The sequence below is a fragment of the Agelaius tricolor genome, unplaced genomic scaffold (genome assembly GCF_023055355.1).
Source record: "Agelaius tricolor isolate 1412-34295 unplaced genomic scaffold, bAgeTri1.0.p SCAF_18, whole genome shotgun sequence".
NCBI classification, from domain to species: Eukaryota; Metazoa; Chordata; class Aves; order Passeriformes; family Icteridae; genus Agelaius; species Agelaius tricolor.
Window position 1 is genome coordinate 14,804,331 of NW_027269278.1, and position 18,323 is coordinate 14,822,653.

At 41.6% G+C, this 18,323-nt stretch overlaps 1 protein-coding gene across 6 annotated transcripts in view; it reads right to left on the minus strand.

The window, feature by feature from the left end:
- Positions 1 to 4,428: 4,428 nt before the first annotated feature.
- The window catches only part of EBF1 (EBF transcription factor 1), a 269,314-nt gene continuing 255,419 nt past the window's right edge, over positions 4,429 to 18,323 (minus strand). For 3 of the 6 annotated variants that reach the window (XM_071443455.1, XM_071443454.1, XM_071443453.1), the window contains exons 12-17: positions 16,773 to 16,838; positions 16,020 to 16,197; positions 14,396 to 14,575; positions 12,058 to 12,252; positions 11,648 to 11,716; positions 4,429 to 7,567 (exon numbers count right to left, since the gene is read on the minus strand). In XM_071443455.1, the coding sequence (XP_071299556.1) occupies positions 11,649 to 11,716; positions 12,058 to 12,252; positions 14,396 to 14,575; positions 16,020 to 16,197; positions 16,773 to 16,838 (687 nt within the window). In that variant the 3' untranslated portion in view covers positions 4,429 to 7,567; position 11,648. The remainder of the gene's footprint in view (positions 7,568 to 11,647; positions 11,717 to 12,057; positions 12,253 to 14,395; positions 14,576 to 16,019; positions 16,198 to 16,772; positions 16,839 to 18,323) is intronic. The other 3 variants (XM_071443458.1, XM_071443457.1, XM_071443456.1) reach the window with 1 other exon arrangement.

Sequence of the window (18,323 nt, forward strand, 5' to 3'; positions counted from 1 at the left end):
TTTGAATGAGCCAGGATTGGGCTTCATGGAGAGGAGCTGGATGCCCTCTGCCATCAGGGCAGGGAGGGCAGGGGGAGAACACACAGATACAGGAGCATTAACATCTGGCAGAGAAGAGAATGGAGAAGCCTTGCAGTCTCTGTGATGGGGAAATGTGCCTAGAAAGCCTCTCAGGCTGAGGAAGGCTGAGAACCAGGTCTGGGCACAAGGTGTAACCTCAGGTGTGCAGGGGGCTGTGACCACAAACACTTCTGCTGTTGAAGAAAACAAATGTACAGGCTTTCTGCAATCCCTCAGGGCTGGCAGCACTGGCAGAGACAGAGCCACTGATGGCTGCTAAACCCACAGCTGGGCAAGCTGAAAAGCTCAACTTGTAGTTAAAAACAAAAAGAGGGTGAGTGACAAAGAGAGACCAGGTCATCCCAGCCCTGCAGTGGAGCCAGTGAATTGCTAAAAGTCTCAGACTGTGTTAAGGTGATGGAGAGAGAGTTTTGGGTTGCCTGAACTAGATTGCAAGTGCTGCTGATGCACCAAGGAGCAATGATAAAATGAACAAAGCAAGTCATTGCTCTTGGCTTGCATTATCCACAGGCTTTGGCATTTTCCAGCTGAGTGCCTTCCTCTGCCTGCCTGGCCCACTGCTGCTCTCACTTTTACATCATGACTGTCGAGGAGTGTATCATTCATAACATCCCTATCACAGAGAGATTCCTTTTTAAATGCTTGGGGAGATGGAGGGCTACAAACCCTGGGAAATCAGCTATACCTAATATATTATGTAGAAGTTCTGTAATCATTATTGAACTAAAGTGCATTGAGTAAGTGGATAAAATCAGTCCCACTGTAGCATAAGTCTCCAGAGATCACAGATAAAAATGCCTTGCACTTAAGCAGAAAAAGGTAACAAAATATTTCCAGTCCCAGCAACAGCATTTTCCCCTCTATATAAATAGGGAACCCTCAGGAGAAGGCAATGATGCAGCAGAGGTTGAAGGCAAAGTTAATGGTGGTGAGGTGGGGGAGTGAGGCAGTGCCTGGGCAGGCAGGGTGAGCAGTGTGAGCAAAGCTCCCTGGAACAGGGGCAGAAGGCACAGCCCTGCCCTGGGCAGCGCCCTGCACATCTGGGGGGCACAGGGTGGGTCTGGCACAGAGTGGAAATGAATTTTTTGTGCTCCCTTTTCCTCTGGACTCTGCAGAAAAGTCAAGTTTTATGACCAGGGTCACTCTGCCCTTGCTTCCCAAGGCTCTCAGAGTTTCCCACCTGAGCACAGGCAGGGGCACAAACACGGCTGCATTTTTGTGCCTCCTGTGCTAAGGTCTGCTCTGAGCTGCTGCCCCCCTACAGGGAGCCACAGAGGCATCCTCAGTGGTGAATTTATCCTGAGTTATCCTCAGCCAGATAACTGAGCCCCTTGAGAGCTTGTACAGACCTACAGCATCATCAGTCCTTCCCTTTTTCATGCACTTGGCCAAGAGCTGCCAGGCTGCAGGGAATCACCATGGCTTGGTGAGACTCTTGCAAACCTGCTTAAACTTTTGTAAGGGCTCACAGTACAAGATTTGACATTTGACAGAATGAATGTGGGAAAATTAGGGATTCATATTATCTAATTTAAAAAAAGGGACAATTTCATTCCCTTATACAAAGCAGAGTTAAGTTGGACTGGCCCATATGGAACAGAGTTTATGGTATGTTTCAGGGAAGTGTTAAATAATCATCTAAATATTTTTTTTTCATTGAGTTCTTCGTGTGTACATACACATACGTGATTAAGTTTGGGTTTTTCATTGAAAATAAGGGGGAAAATTTGTGTTAGGCCACTCTATTTGCTATTCCTGTTGTAGGCCCACATTAAAAAAGCCACCTAGCACTGCAGTCCCCAGTGTTAGGCTGTGACCTGGGGAGTCACTGGCATTCATGTCCTAGAATTACTTTAATAAAGTTTTCTAAGCTGCGTGCTCTTTCTGATGGGCTGCCAATCACGTTGGAGCAGTGCCATAAGCTCTGGTCTAGCTCTGTCCTCAAGGGCACCAAGGGGAGGAAGAGTGAAGAGGGCTGTGGAGTTGGAGCTATTACTTATTTATCTGAAATATTGACCCAACCTCTGCTACTGAAATATCAGCATTAGCTGCTGGGGAAAAGGGATGCCAGAGCCAGCACCTGCTGGGAAGTAGGGGAAACAGAGATGTCAAATGGGGCCCAAATAGTCATTATTTCATGGAGACAATGGTGCTGGGCCAGGCAGGAGGTGGCAAAGGACAGGAAGGAGTGAGTACAATGGGTGGGTGGGCAAGGAGGGAGTGACCAGCTGACCAAGAGTCTCAAGGAACTCAGTGTCAGGTGCTCAGCACCTCTGAGATGTGAACTTATTGTATTTAGTGAGCTTTCAATATTCAGTGTTGGGATCTGCACATTTTTATTAGTGCAATGACAATTGTGGTTGTGAAGGGAGAAGGAGTAGCAAGTGATGCTTCTGTAAGCTGCTGTGGATGAGGAATGTGGTTTTTGCTGAAGCACTTCCCAAAACTTCTGTCCTGTGGAATTGAAGGAGTCTGGAGCAAGAGCTGGGGGCCTCTGTGGGAGGCTGCAGCCCACCTGCAGCACAGCAGCACAGTGTGAATATTTGTGAGAGGACTGGGGAGCAAGGGGCAATAAACAGGAAGGAGCTCAGGAAATCAAGTGAATAACATCAAATTCAGCTGCCACATGCCACGACAGAAGATACAGGGGCTGTGGTGCTAAGCAGAGTTACATAAATGATTACACAACATGGCTGTGACAAGAGCCTAGGGACACTCTAAAGGGACTGACACACAGACAAGGCCAGGAAACCAACAGCAAGGGCAGCTCATCTTGCCAAGGTTTCTTTAATAAAAAATTAGAGAAATGCCCACACAAATTACAGCCAATCCCACTGCCAGGGCAGACCATTCAGTCAAAATGACTTCTAGAGTGGCTAAATAATGAAAGAAGCCACTAGGTCGGGGGGTAGCAGTGAGGCACATCATTATACACCTGATGTCACATCTCCCTGTGTGGTGACAGATGACATCCCCTCCCTTTGGGCACCACCACGGGCCACAGGTCTCACTCAGCCACACCTGGATGTGCACCCTGCACCTGGTCCTCATCCTTTGGGCTTCAGAGGGTTTTCTTCTGGCACCAGAACCTCCATCCTCTGGGCTCAGCAGCCTCCTGCCATCCTAACCCTCCTTTCTTGTGACATAGGACTCAATTTAAATTTCAAACAAATCCATTGTCTCTGGGTCCAAAAGGCTGAAGCAGAGCTCTTGTTCTGCTGCACCCATTACAGGTTATACAACACCCTGAGTTTAATCCCCCAGCCTGCTTTTCAGATACACTGACCCCACATCTTTGCAGAGAGCAGGGCACTCACAGAGCCCTCAGCTGCAGTGGGAGCTCCAACATTCACATCATTTGAAACAGAACCAGGAGAATTATCTCAGACAGAAAAACCAGATCTCTTGTGCTGACAGAATAAACACATTTGGGGTCTGACTTTGCCAGCATCTCTCCTTTCTCTAACAACTCCTGGAGTGGATCTGCTCACATGTAAGAGATACCCAACACTTCACATTGCAAGAAGCCACTTCCAGCTGCTTATGTTTTAGCAACTTTCTTTTTTTAAAGTAAATATTAATTTAAACTGAAGCACCCAGCATTCCTATTCCTTCCTGGGAGCCTTGCATTAGGTCTGGTGCTTTCTCTGTGTGACAGAGAAATTAAGTGCCAGCATGTCAGCCCTCCATATGCCAGAGGTAAAGTTCCTCCTGTCAGAGGGGTACAGAGTGAAACAGAAGGCCTGGAACCAATCTAGCAGCTGATGGATTTGTCATTTAGGAAGGGTAGAAGAATGGAAATCCTTTTAGGAGCCTCCTTCATGGTCAGGGAGCTCAGCAGAGGCAGATGCAGTTCCTGGAGCTGGCCTTGAGCAGTCACTGGACACCTGGACGTGCTGCCATTGACTGAAATAATACCCAGATGAAAACTCCCAACTCCCTGGGTCTCTGGCACAGGGTGGGATGTACCTGGTGCTCCATGACCACTGTGCTTAGAGAGGGGCAGCTCTTGCAACTGAGCACCTAAAGCTAAATATGCCCCTGAAATCCACTAGAAAAAATGTGTTGGTCCTATGGGTAAACAATGCTCTGAAAGAACGGAAATAATAAGATTAACAGGATGAATATTCAGCATTCTGAGTGAGGATCCTTTGAAATCCACTAGAGACAGAGGGAAAAGCATTTCAGTACACCAGCATTCACCACGTTTCACTGTGTAATTCCATGAATTTCTGTCTCTCCTTAATTTCAGGAAGACAATTCAGTAGCCTCTGGCTTCTATATTCTTTATTTTCTCATCTATTGACTAGCAGAGGCAGAAAAATAAACACACAACTAGGAGCTGTATTCACAGACAGGAAGTAACTTTAATTAAATATTGTGAAAGTTGAAAAGTTTTTACAGCTTGAATTTCTGCAAAAAAATTATAACAATCTCTACAGTAGTTAGTTTCTCTAACAATAGAACTGTACAGTGTGTGTGTCTATTCAAAAAGATTTAGATAAGAAGGTGAAAGGTTAGTAGTTTCAGAGATGACTTCATTTTAGCTGCATCCTAGTACAACTGTGAGGAAATAGGCATTACTTTATGCAATCCAGTCATTGTGAAGCTTCACCTTGTTAAAACTGAAATCTGAATGTTTCCACTTAAAGCCATATTCTGTAAACAGCTGCATCTTTTACTTTGTAAAAGACAAAGGGTGGTGCGGGGGAGATTTTTGTCAAATTCCCATTCATCAGATCACGATAAATAGCTGCAAAAGAATGTAATTATGCACATTGTCAAAGGCTCTTTGGACACTGGAGTAGAGACTACAAATGTGGCTAAAGTGGTGTCAGAACTGCTAGGACTGAGTGGAGCTCTACAAGAGTAATCAACGGTGTCACTGGACAAAATATGGCTTTAAATTTGATTACATTGTCGTGCTGTTGCTTATTATGTGAATTAGAATAATCACTTGGAATACAGAGAAGCAATAAACTGATGTCTCTCACATTTTTTCCAGTTTTCTCTTCTTTTATTTTCTCACCATGAAAAAAAAAAAAAATCCTGTTTTTCTTTCCCTTCCCCCCAAAGATCACACTGTGACATTCTAGTGAAAACCATTGCAAAATTCATACAGGAAGCATGCACAGTTGCAGCATCGTTGTAAATGATTTCTTGCTCGACTAGAAAAAAGTTATATTGTTTTAAGGTAACAAAACAGTTCTTTTGTGCTTTTCAATTCCTTTTTTTTTTTCTTAGAATGTTAGTGATGATTGACAGTTCTGGTGCACAGTACAATGTACAAGTGAAATGAATATGATTTGCATTGTTAAGGCATCCAATCTGCTGGTTTATATTTATGTGAAAGACAGAGAAATATACAAGCAGACTTAAGAAAGAAAGTATTTTCATTGAGTTCTATGAAGTTTCTCCCCATATTTAATGCACAAAAATGCGTCACTCCAAAGAGGAGAAATCCCATGCATATTAATAGAGTAAAACAGCATTAGTTTTTGTTAAGCCTCAAAAGCAAAGGATACATTTTTTTTAAATCTACGTAACTAAATGCTACAAGAATAATATGCTACTTTTTGCCATATATTGGAAAAAACTTCTTAACTTACAAATAATACAAAAATAGACAATGGCTTTTGGGTGGAAATTAAAAAAAAATGGAAGCATGGTTTTAAACAATACTAAAAAAAACAACCCTATAAATGAAATGTATTAAAATCACATTTAAACAGCTAATACAACGGTGAATGACCAAACAAATCAGCACTTTTCACATAGCAAACATACACAATAAAATAAACTTGTGGGGGACAAAAAGCAATGTACAAATTCCAAAGATAAATACATTATTTATATGGATATTTTACAAAATCCCCCGTAAAACAAACAAACAAAAAACAGAAACAAAAAGCTTTTTTTTTCTTTAATTAATTTGCAAGTATGTGCAAGCTAAAGGTAGTGAGCTCTTTTTGCAAAATATGCAGTAAAATTCTTTTTTTTTTCTTTTTTGTGATATTGAAAAACTGTCTTAAGACATTAAAATGTATAAATAGAACAACAACTTTGGCAAAAAATCACAAAAAATCTACAGTATTTATAACTACATACAAAAACACAACAGCAAAGAAAAAATATCAGGTAATGCATCTTCAGAGCTTTGCTGCCTCTTTGACTAATAATTTTTAAGAACACTTCCCAGATAATGATAGCAAAATCTTTCGTGGTGAAACAGGAGCTATGGTTTTGATTGGAAAGGCCCACCCCAAAGTCACCATTCACTGCTGCCGAGCAGAGCCCTGTGCTGGAGGGAGCGCGTTCGGACCGGGAGGATCGGCCCCAGTGGGAGCTGGGCCACCAGGGGTTCGGGGTGGGGAGGCTGAGCCCCTGCCCCAGCAGGGCAGGCAGGGGGACAGGGGCCAGGCTGGCACCCAGGAGGACCCAGGCTGTGCCCCCTGTGGCACAGGGCAGAGCCCAGGCTGTGCTTGGGAAGGGAGCGCGTGGAGGATCGGAGATTTCACCCAAAGGAGAGGGGTCCGTGCTCACCTCCTGGTGCTGGGTTTGCTCTGCCAGAGGAAACTTTTCTGATATTTCCACCCTTCCCTCCCCTCCCCTTCCCTTCCCTTCCACCAGCTTTATGCCAAGAAAAGTTGGACCTTAATGTCCCCTTCCAACCTGGTGTTCTGGGATGAACTTTTCCTGTTGTGTTATTTACACGATTTTTCAGCCTGATATTAATGACAGAGGTTACTAATCCCACCCCTCACCCCACCCTCATAATCCAAAAATATCAGCTTTTTAGGGAGTGATATCTTTTTAATCAGAACATTAAAAATGCTTCATATCAGCAAGTCACCACTGGATAAGCAACGTATATGAGCCGACCCTTAATTAAATGGCCATAATTCTTCTATGAAAAACTAACTGGCACTTCTATTCTGTCCCATACAGGCTTGTATGTAAATGACACCACTTTATTCTTCTTTACACAGCTTTAAAAAAAAAAATCATAAATTAAAAATGTGGAGTTCCATCTCTAGTGTCCCTTGTGTAATTGTATGATTTATAAAAGACAAATGGTGTTGAGTTAAATCAAGCCTTAAAAAAAACCCACAAGAAACCAGAAGGAAATAAAAGCAAGCCCCCCACCCCCTAACAAAACAAACAAAAAAAAAAGTGGATTTTTTTTATCAACATACAATAAATATATCTCCCAGGTATTTGGGATGGACAACTCGAATCAACACCTTGCAATTGTGGATTGTTAATTTCAGTATTTGCAAGGATGGTGATTTTTGTTTTGTTTAAAAATCTGCAGTTATTGTAAGATCCTTCTTTATTTCTTTTTTTATTTTTAAAAAGGCCTGAGTAAAAAGTTCCACTCTGGGACTTGTATCAGATTCTCTCTGAAGCAGAATTCAACCTCTTCATTAATAAAATTCTTCAAGGCAATTCTTTCACATGGGGGGAACAATCATGCCAGATATAGCTGTTGGAAGGAAAGGGAGGGGAGAGAGAGAGGGAGAGAGAGAGAGGGGAAAAGTTAATTTTCTGCATTATTAAGCAACTTTTAAAATTCCAGAGCTTTAAACATTTACTAGCAATGTAGTCAGATATACTTTGAGTTAAATTTATATATATCACTCATAAGAGACAACTATGTACACAAGAATCATGAGAAGTTTCCTTTTGACTGGAAAATGATTCAAATTGCAAGTGACTTTGCTGAAATTACTGATTTTCTTGTAGAAAAAGTGTCCTTCCTCCATATCAGTATCAGACCTCAACTTATTTTTCTGCTTTTAGTTTCAAGATCCCCTGATGCTGAGGAAGCTTTGACTGGACCCAGCTATTACCACACGTTCTGTTACTCTTTTAGAAGCAAAGCAAGAATTTGCAGCAAATTAGGGAAAGCAGCTGGAGTCCCCCTGGCATGGCCCTGCAGGGGTGTCCCTTCAGTGGCACTCAGGGTCAGTCCCCTGTGCCAGTCCTCCCAAAGGTCACCCCTGGGACTGAGGTTTGCATTTCCAGGAGCTCAGAAAGGGACTTAAACTCTCAAATTCAGTTTTGAAATTGAAATTCATGCTTGACTCCTGGGTTAGCAGGCCAGCATCTTTCCTATTCCACTTGTAGCAGACACCACCAACTACATCAGGTGAGTCATAGGTGAATGTTAATTCAGGATGTTTTCTCTTTGGCTGGCTAAGTTGAATCATCAGCATTTCTTTATTATGCTTCCTACCTCATTTTCTGTGAAACCACCACCTCTCTTAGCAGACAGACATTTATGAAAATTCAACAGGGACAGTTTTGCACAGAAGTTGACCTCCAGCTCGATCTCTCTCTATTATTTGGGGGCTCAGATCAAACACCCCAAGTGTCCCAGTGACACTCAGTGAGCAGGCACATCATTACAGGGGATAGTCATGGAAGTTTATGATGGGAACTGTAAAAACAATGTGTCTCTAAAATGCCAGTTGTACAGTTATTTGCCAAAAGGTAGAAAACAGATTCTCCTTCAGGTTGGCAGCACTTTCCAGGCCCATGATTTAAATGCTGCCTGCCATTCCAGACATCTGGACATGTAATTTCTTAAGGAAGGACTCAACCCCTTGACTGGTGCTGATTCATTGTGCTTTAATTACAGCTGCAATTATTTGATAAGAACAGAGCCAAAGTAAAAGGCTCACAGATTTGGGGTTGGAGGGGGAGAGGAGGGAAATGTTTTCTCCACAAACACCACCATATGTGCAAGAATTACAAGTCTAATCAGCAAGGGGAGAACAGCTCGAGTAAACTGCGCTGATTAAATGAAATAAAATGAGGGGAGAAGGAGAGAATGCAAAACACATCCAACATGTTTGCAACAGGCCACCCTCAGAGGTGGCACAGAGCAACAGCATTTCCATTATTGGGATTTACCGTGTGGAAATCACTGTACTGATTGTGTCCCCCACATGAGGGCTCTTCAAGGAGCTAAGAGTGAGGATAAAAGGGATAGAAAGGTGAGTTGAGTTGCTTTAAGTCCTACAGAAGACATTTAGGTGAGAAGCATAGAGGGCTCTTTAGGACAAGGTGTTGCTTTCCTTTAGAAAAAGTACCTTTTCTTCAGAAAATGTCACGATACTATTCCAACACTCAACCTGAAAGATTCATCAGAAGCAAATCAATTTCACCAATAATTAGTCAAGAATTGTGTCTCTTGGGACAGGACAGCTGTCTACCCTGGGTAGGAGCCCAAAAAAGGTGAGATAATTGCAATTCCTCTCTTCGTGATTTAGACATTTCCCTGTGGTTACAGATCAGCCTTTTGCTGTTGGAAAGAAATGGCACAGAGGCAGATCTTAGCTCCTTTTTTCAAAGCATCATTGTTTTTGAAGAGCTCTGAAATTCTGAATTAAATTACAAGGCAAATGATATCTTTTCTGCCTAAAAGCTTTGATATTTCCATTCTTTCCAAGTCTTCATTTAGATCACTCCACTTTTATTCCATAAGTGCTACATCTAGTCATGCAAATTCTCCCAGCTGTAGCCTGTTATTGATCCTGAAAACAGAGATATCAGTGGGAAACAGTGTAGGTATGAGATCACACCACCTCCAAAAAGGGAGGGCAGGGAATACAAAAGCTCCCACCAATGGCCTTTATTTCTTCTATCATATACTAATTTGTATTTGCTGCCAGCAAATTACAGAAATAATGTATTTGGGGTTTTACAAAATTGCATGGCAAAGAGAACAACAGATAAGCCTGGCTGCTGTTTTAGTGAGTTCTGCTGATATCTAAGCCACATAAGGAAAGCTTGATTGCTTTCTGATGCATCCAGAAGCCCAAGAGAGATAAGACAGCCTCCTTATACATGGTTGTTTATTTAAGCATTAAGGCACAACAGGCAGTGCCTCTCTGAGTGATTATTACAAGCCTCAGGTGGTGTCAGGAGGCACAGGACCAAAGGCTGTGTGTCTTTAACTCACCAAGAAGTTCAGTGATGACCTAGAAATGAACCATCTCTTGGTGTCTCATTCCCATTATGAAAACTGAATTGCTAAACAAAAATTAAGGGAAATGCTCAGATCTGTGTGGTTTCTGGGCATTGCAGATGTGGAGGTGACATAATGAGGAGGCAATCAGACAGCTCCAGTTGTGCCCAGTGCTCTCGGCTCCTTCCATAATTGCTTTTCATAACTGAGTACTTGGAATCTGAGGATTCTGTGTCTTGTGAAAGGAGAAACAGTGCCTGAAAAAGCTTTCTCCTGTTACTTGTTTTTTCTCTCCATCCACAACAAGATGGGGACAAGGTGAAGAGAGGAAAAAAAACATTAACATGTTCAAAAGCTTTCTTTCTTTTTTTTTAAGTTTTTTTTTTAGTTTTTTTTATTTAAGATGGAAAATATTATTAGCTGTTTCTTTTAAAACTTGAAGCATGTAAGCACTGCCAATTCTTTTAAATGTTCAAAACCAAATCTAAATGCTGTAGTTCACCTGAAAATTTCATTTTGTCTTATTCCTGACACTGTTTGTATTTCTAACAAAGTCCTAACTGAAGGTACCCAAGATCTGCTTATTAGTTCTTAGTAAATTTACAGTTTCTGAGTTTCTGCACAGTTTTTCTCTGTGTGTGTGCACCTTGGAGGATTCCTCCTCCCAGTTCACCAGTGTAACATGAACTGAGGACAATGCTTTCCTTCAGGCACAATAGATCCAAGCTTTTATGAATGAATTCCTTCCATTCTGCTTGCATATAGATTTTTTTTTTGGCTGCTAATGGTGCTATCAGCATTTTGTCTTCAAGCCCAGTGCTCCTCTTTCCAGAGGCTGAGTGACATGGAGTTTATGCACCCATCCTGCTCTGCACACCTCCTTCTGAACCTGGCATAAAAAAGGATGGATTTTACTCCCCACTCGATGCCCTTTGGACAATTTGCACAGGCTCATGGAAAGGAAACAAATCTCAGGTCTGGAGGAAGCACAATGCACACCATGGAATATCTCCCACCTCTGGCAGCTGGAGGCAGCTGGCTGCATCTGCTTAAGGAAGCCCCTGGACCTAAGCAAGCATGAAAATGCCTCTCTCAGCACAGGGATGTGCAGTGAGGGAACCACACGGGGAGGTTTAGGCACAATGTTGTAAAACAGACTCAGCCCAACAATGGGATGGGCAGTGCTGGGCTTGCAGCACCCTCAGTTTGACAAGCTTTTGTCTGTCACTGCCTCGCCTGCACCAGCCCTTCAAATGGATTCAGATACTAATGCTGGAGAACTTGTAATGAGAGGGGAAGGGATGCAGAAGAGGAGCAGCCCCTTGACACCAGCAGTTCAATAGGCTTTCCAAAAGGCCCTGTGCTTTTCTGGAATTAATTGGCACAGGAGTACATTAATCAGTGGAAACTAATGTTTGCCCTGGTGTGAGTTAAAGTGGAAAACGCTGCTGTTAGTTTGTAATGCATCTCCCATTTATGAAAGGGAAGGTTTGTGCCAAGCTCTGTAACGCTCTATTTGCTCTCAGTAGGATTTCTGCACAAGTGTACTATGACAAAGGACAAAAAGGAAGGGAAGATTGAGTGACGTACTTCAGGAGAAGGCCAGCCCCTGGAGAGACCCTGCAGTGGAGTACTTGCTAGAGTCCACAAAAGACTGGTCTGATAAAGGACGACAACAGGGAATAAGAGAGGAAAGAAAGAAAAAGGACGGTATTAGTAAGCTGAAATATTACTTGTGTTTATCAAAACAGTAGGTCTGTGCTTTAGAGGACACAGCCTCTCAGTTCAGCAGTATTAGCTGGGTTAGAGAGTGGGTGGTTGCCAAACACCTGCAGGCCACAAGGTGCAGGGGGGTGGAGTCAGTTACTCCCTACAGAGGAAGCCTTAGGACAGAGCCCACCAGGGATCCCTCATTGCCTTCACTCCCCTGGGGCAGCTCGGAGGCACCAGGAGCTCACAGCTGGAGCAGCCACCTCCTGTGCAGCCTGGCTTCCACCTACCTTGCAGGCTATTGCCATTGGTGCTGGTGCAGGTGGGAGGGGGGGAGGTCTGGGGTCTCACGACCGGCGCGAACGCACTCTTCTGCTTCACCGCTGAGACCATGTTGGCTGGTGAGAAGGAGAAAATCCCAGAGGAGCTGCTACAGTTGGAGGGGAGGCTCGTGGAGGAGGCCATCGTCGGACTTGATGGCACAACTGGAGGGAAGAAAGACCCCCCAAAAAGGGATTCCTTAGTACTCAGTAATAACAGGGTGCAGAATTAAGAGAATTCTCATTCCTGGATGCTCTCAATCTTTCTAGGGATGAACCGAGTGTTCAAAATGCAAATGTGCTACATGGGAAGTTCAGTCTTTAAACACAGATATCCTTAAACCATTATTTTACTATAAAGTACAACAAATATCTTTGGTTCATGTATTTACCATCAAGCTTTTAAACAAATTTCTTTTCATGAAAATAAAGCTAGCTACTTTAATATTCAGAAGGCACTTCAGATTTCCCTTCTTATCCAACAACAACAACAAAAAAAAAAGGACCAAAAGTGTCATCCCATATTTCCATTCTTTGTCCTGTTTAGAAACCGCTTAGATACACAAGTGGGCTGTGAATAATTAGATATTATAGAGTAAAATTCTGATCATCTGGGCTTTGAATTATTATTTTATTTGCATTTATGTAGATAAAAATCACCCTATTTAAGTTCTTATTTGAGAATCTGATATCATATTTGTTAACACTGAGGAAATCAATTAATGGAAATTAAATGTTCAAAGTTTCACAGTCTGACAGATACAATCTTAGTCTGAAGTCACTCTGTGTCTGGAAGTACTTGCTAAGGGAGAGCAATCAAAGCACCTAAATTGAATTGCTACTATACAGCAATTAGTTTATTGATTTAATTAAGAATGCCACCTTTTAATTTTCAGGTCATGATTGAAGCATTTTCTGATTCAATGGATTAGACATTAGCAGAATGACAGATCAACCAAGAAAACCTCCCAAAATATAAATAGAATAGAGAACCAGGGCTAGGAAGTGAAGTGCTATTCTAAAGAGGACTCCGTTCATAAATATGAAATAATACACTGCCACAGTATTTTAAATGCATTACTGGCATCTGCTTCCAAAAGGAGATGTCTCATCAATCATGTTATATTATGAATTCAGAGTGTGCAGATTCTGTGACAGTAAATCCAACTTAATAAGTAAGGTACTTTGTAACATTACATGTTACATTATTATTAGAGAACAAAAATAATCACTGGTTAGCAATTCCCAGGTTATAAGTACTAGTTATGTGGGTAAATAATTTGTTCTAAATTTGCAGCAGAGAAGCAGCCTTGGCGTTAATTATTTTATTCAGAGTTCCTATCCTCTTTTTTATTCTAATGCAGATCAAAATAATTCATTGCTGTGTCACACCATTAACTTCAGGTTTGCTGTGTAAACCTTGGCACCTCCAGCAGTCAGTTTGTCCTGTCCATGCTACAGTCCCAGCCTATAAATCTGTTTGTATGTCCAGACCTTCCATCCTGATTCTGCTGTCAGCTTCCTACAGATGTCAGTGGAATCCTTTGTGCCTCCTGAGCAATGTCAGAGGAATTGGGCAGGTTCTGCTCATTCAATTTCTCATGTGACCAGGGACTACTGAGCTCAGCTGCAGAAGGGATTCACTTTACCAATAGAAACGTATTTATATTTAAACAGCTTACTAAACCTTTAATATCAAAATGCAGAAAGTTAGTCCTGCACATAAATATTTCCATGACTGGGACTGTGGACCATAAGCTCTTCACACCATGGGATGTATCATTTGTATGACTCACATTTTTGTGGCAGTCACTGTACTGACACTAAAACACAAAATCTAAGAGCCTTTGTCACATTTTACTGACTCAGTGAAGTCAAAATAATATTACTTAAAAAGCAAGTGGAATATAAACAATCAAGCTGAGGCCCAGTAGTAATTTATAATTTTTATAAAGGTTATAAACATATTATTTGCTCAGAAGTTGAGGACAGTGTTTCCCATTAGAGTATAAGGTAAGTTATGAAACTATCAGACTAAATAATTATATATTACTCTTTGTAAGTTCTTTTAATGCTCCCAAATCAAAAATAACAATAATAATTATTAATAGTAATATGAAAACAGAGAGGAGAATTTCTGGCAACACTAAGGTCTTCAAAGTGCATCCAAGATCAGTGCCTTGGAGAGTAAAGACCAAGTTCTATTTCAAGTGCTCAAAATAGAAAATAAATATTGAGCATCAGAGAAAATCTACTGCCTCCTTCTAATGAAAATGTGCAAAATACAGAAAAGACATCAAATACTCACTGGCATAGGGAGAATTGGCAGCAGATCCATTCAGGAAGGTTGGAGAACCGCCTAAATTTGACATTCCAGCATTCCCATAGCCATTCATGCTTGTTGTGACAGAGTTGTAGTTTGTCTGCTGCGGGGTGGTGCTTGGCACGTAGCCATGAGGTGACACACTGCTGGAGTTGCGAGTGAAACCTTGTGTGGGGAGGGAACACAGGCAGAAATTGGAATTAGCCCCACAACAGCTTCCTACACAAACCAAGGGGGAGCCCAGTGCAGCCAGGGAGCACAGAGAGGGGCAGGACTGACCCCCAGCACCACCAGGTACCCAAACCGGGAGCCCTCCCTGCCCAGGCCGCTGCTGGAGGAGGGAGCCTGGAGCCTGCAGAGCTCCCCAGGCAAGCCAGGGATGCCCTGGAGCAAAGATCAGCTCGGGGTGTTGGAGGAACACTCGCTCTGAAAGGGCTGCTTGTAGGAAATGGAGTAAACATGACCTACATTTTCAGAGCGAGGAGCACAGACCCACTCCAGGTATGTTAAAAGCACGTGATTGTTGTTAACTCTTTTCTGATGTCACTGTCATTTAACACACCTCAGATGCTCACTGCACACTTCAGGAAATGGAGTGTATTTCTCCAGCTTGTGGGATATCCTTTGTCTTTTTGCCTTGGTCTCATCATTGTGTTGGTGGGAAATGAGCATCAAATTTGACAGCAAGTTAAAATTTGAATCTCTACCTAATTCTGGAAATGACATTTTAGGAAACTCATATCCAAATGTTCATAAGGAAAGATTTGTTTCTAGAAGCCACAGAAATACAAAATATGCATCTCCACTCCTAGAAGAAAAATCACCAATTTTTCTTCCTAACACACATAAATAATTTCAACACACATAAAATATTTCAATCTAAAAATAATTTTGTATTTTTTTATTGTAATGTAAAAAATTTTGTTTCTGCTCTTCTAGGAACAGCCTCATCCTAACACTTTCTAATTCAAATGTATTTTTAAGTTGAATAGTATATAGAGCTCAGCAAAGGAGAGGGCAAAATGCAAAGGGCTTCTACAAAAATATTCTTCACCTATTTTTTATTTTTAACCCTTATTTTAAACCAATACTGATTTTATACAAAGTGAAAAACACTTTATTTTAAAAACTGGAAAAACTCTGAAAAGTCTTTTTACATATTTGTATTCTTTGCTAATTGTAAAATTTATCAAAGTCTCAAACTGAAAAAAACACAATTCTAATACTCTAACTCTTGCAAAACAGACCCAAATTAAATAGATAAACATTCAAGGGATAACTTCATATTATAAAGAAGTGCTATAAAAAGCCCAGACTGAGAGATCCATGCTCAGGAAAATACATAAGCAAGTACTTAACATTAAGTACATGCTGAAGCTGATTAAAATTAGTGGGATTTAAACACAAATACAAGTGTTACTCTGAGCAGAATGAGAAGCTATTTAGAGACATGCAGAAGTGATTTTCCTGAGTTGGGGCAGCCCCATCCTGTGCCATTCCAAGGATCTGGGATGGGCTGCCCAGCCCTGCCTCTGCCACTGCCCTGCCCGTCCCCCTGACTTCTCTCAGAAAAGATCCACAGAGAGAGGAAGGTGAGGCTCGTGCTGACCCTGGTTGGTGGCTTGGGAGGCTTCAGAGACATTGACGGCGAGCTGGCCGCTGAAGGAGTTCACGCCCATCATTCCCGCGTGGACCGAGGTGTTGGCGAGGGCGGGGAGCTGGTTGTGGTTGCGGGGGACGCTGTAGAGCGCTTCAGCGATGTCTGCAGCTCTCTTCAGGATTATCTCCTGCAGGGTAAGGAAAAAAACATGCAAGAGTTACCAAAGAGACTCTGACAAACCTCTTCTTACAGACTCAAATGAAACAGTTCCCTGTCCAAAGGCTAAAAGGAGATGCTTTTCTTTCTAAACCAGCTGGCTGACAGAGAGCTCATGCTTACAGGATCTTCCTGTTAAATCCTGACATCTGTGGTAAGAGAGTTGGAAGTCCCAGTCCCAGTGGCCACATTTTGTATAAAAAGACCAACTGGCAGGATGGGGCTGGAGCCTGGACTTGCTCCACCTTAAAGCTCTCTTTAAGGGAAGAGGGAGAAGTCACTGGGGGCAAGACATAATGTACAACATTGCTCATACTATATAGGATCTGGTGAAAGTGGGCAGATGCCTCCATGGTGTTTTTACAAACACTAAATTCACACCCTTTAAAAAAGAAAAGAAGCAAACTAAACCCCACTCCAGATTTGGCATCGCCCTGTGCATTTATTCTTGTCTCCCACTGTAGCATCATATCCCTTTAGCCCTGATCTATCTATACATAAAAGAAACAGCCATGATATAGAATTGCTGAAGTAGAATGCATTTACCTGGTTATTATGTGGCATACCATAGAGTGCTTCTACTAAATCAGCAGCCCTCTTAAGTATTACTTCCTGTCAATATAAAAACAGAAGTATTCTGCTGAGTTCAATAAACTCCTTGTGGGGAAAACAAATATTCTCTTCTATTAGGTGCACCATGTTTTGTAGTGTTTTTTTTTTCATTTTTTTCCTCCCACCAGGTAAACCTTAATTGTAACAAGTCTCAGCAACCACTGAATGGTGTTAAATCACTGGTTCATCCTATTCACACACACGCTTAATCAAGTCAAAAGGTGAGAATCATTGGTGCTGCAAAATAAAATACATCACTCAATTGTCTCTACCATCTGCACTATAAACCACTCATGGGTTTATTGCAGAATACAATCCCGAGGTCATTTACTAGATTACTGCAATCAATGTCATTCAGAGAATGTTATGAATCCCTTCAATGTGTTTATTTTATTCTTAATTGCATGCTGCAGGAATTGTGACCTTACCCAGCAGGCCACATTCAGAAGATACCCAATCAGTCCTGTGCTACTGTAATGAAACCCTTTGGCTTCTCCACTTTGTGTCCTGGTACGAGGGGTCAGGGCAGGATCCACATGCATGGAATGATGCCCAAGAGGAAAACACATGCAGTGTGTGAGAGAACAGCCCAGGTCCATGCAGCGTTTCCTGGACATTTTCCTTGCATGGACAGCAGACTTTAAAACAGTCTGAGATTCAGTTCTCCATTTTGGGCAATTTTTTTCCCTCCATTTTCTTATTCGTTCCTTTTCATTTAATATTTCTTAGGGTATTTTCTACTGGTATTCAAGTAACAATAGCATTTCCTGTGTTCTTATATTTTACAGCATCCTGATGATAATCCTGATAGAAAATATAAAAATGCATTGCAGAATTAACCCAGAAGAATTTTTTTCCCTTATTATTTCATGGCATCTTTCAGAGCAGATTCCCAAATGCCCGATCAAAACCGGTCAGGAACATCCTTTGAGTAAAACAATGTATTTTTGTAGTTCCCAGCCCCTAAGTACTGCTCTAATATTCTAACATGACTCTATTCACCATGGCATATTGCTGCAAGCAGCTTACAAAAATAGTACCAGTTCTAAGCATTTTACAGTTTTCTACAAAGTTAAACTTTTAAACTTAAAATATTTTACACAATAGCCATATTTTATACCAAAAAGAAACAGTAATGCTCAATTTTCATATACTGTAGACTCTGATCAGAAAATAGAGATATAATTGCGTTCATTTTGCTGTCACCATAACCTCTTCAAAAATCCTTGAACAACTCTTCAAATGACAAGCTTTTAGATGCATATTAGCATTTTTTTCAATTTTAAATTCTCTATAATATAACATAAAATAGTTGTCATACTGCAGTAACTACTTATGACATATATAATGTCCTAAATTCAAAAATGAGATGGAGGATTTTTGTTCTCCCAGTAAACATTTAGGCTTGCCTTCTGCTGCACACACCCCTGTCTCAGAACACACATTTAAATTATTTTCCACATATGAAGTGAGATGTAATACATA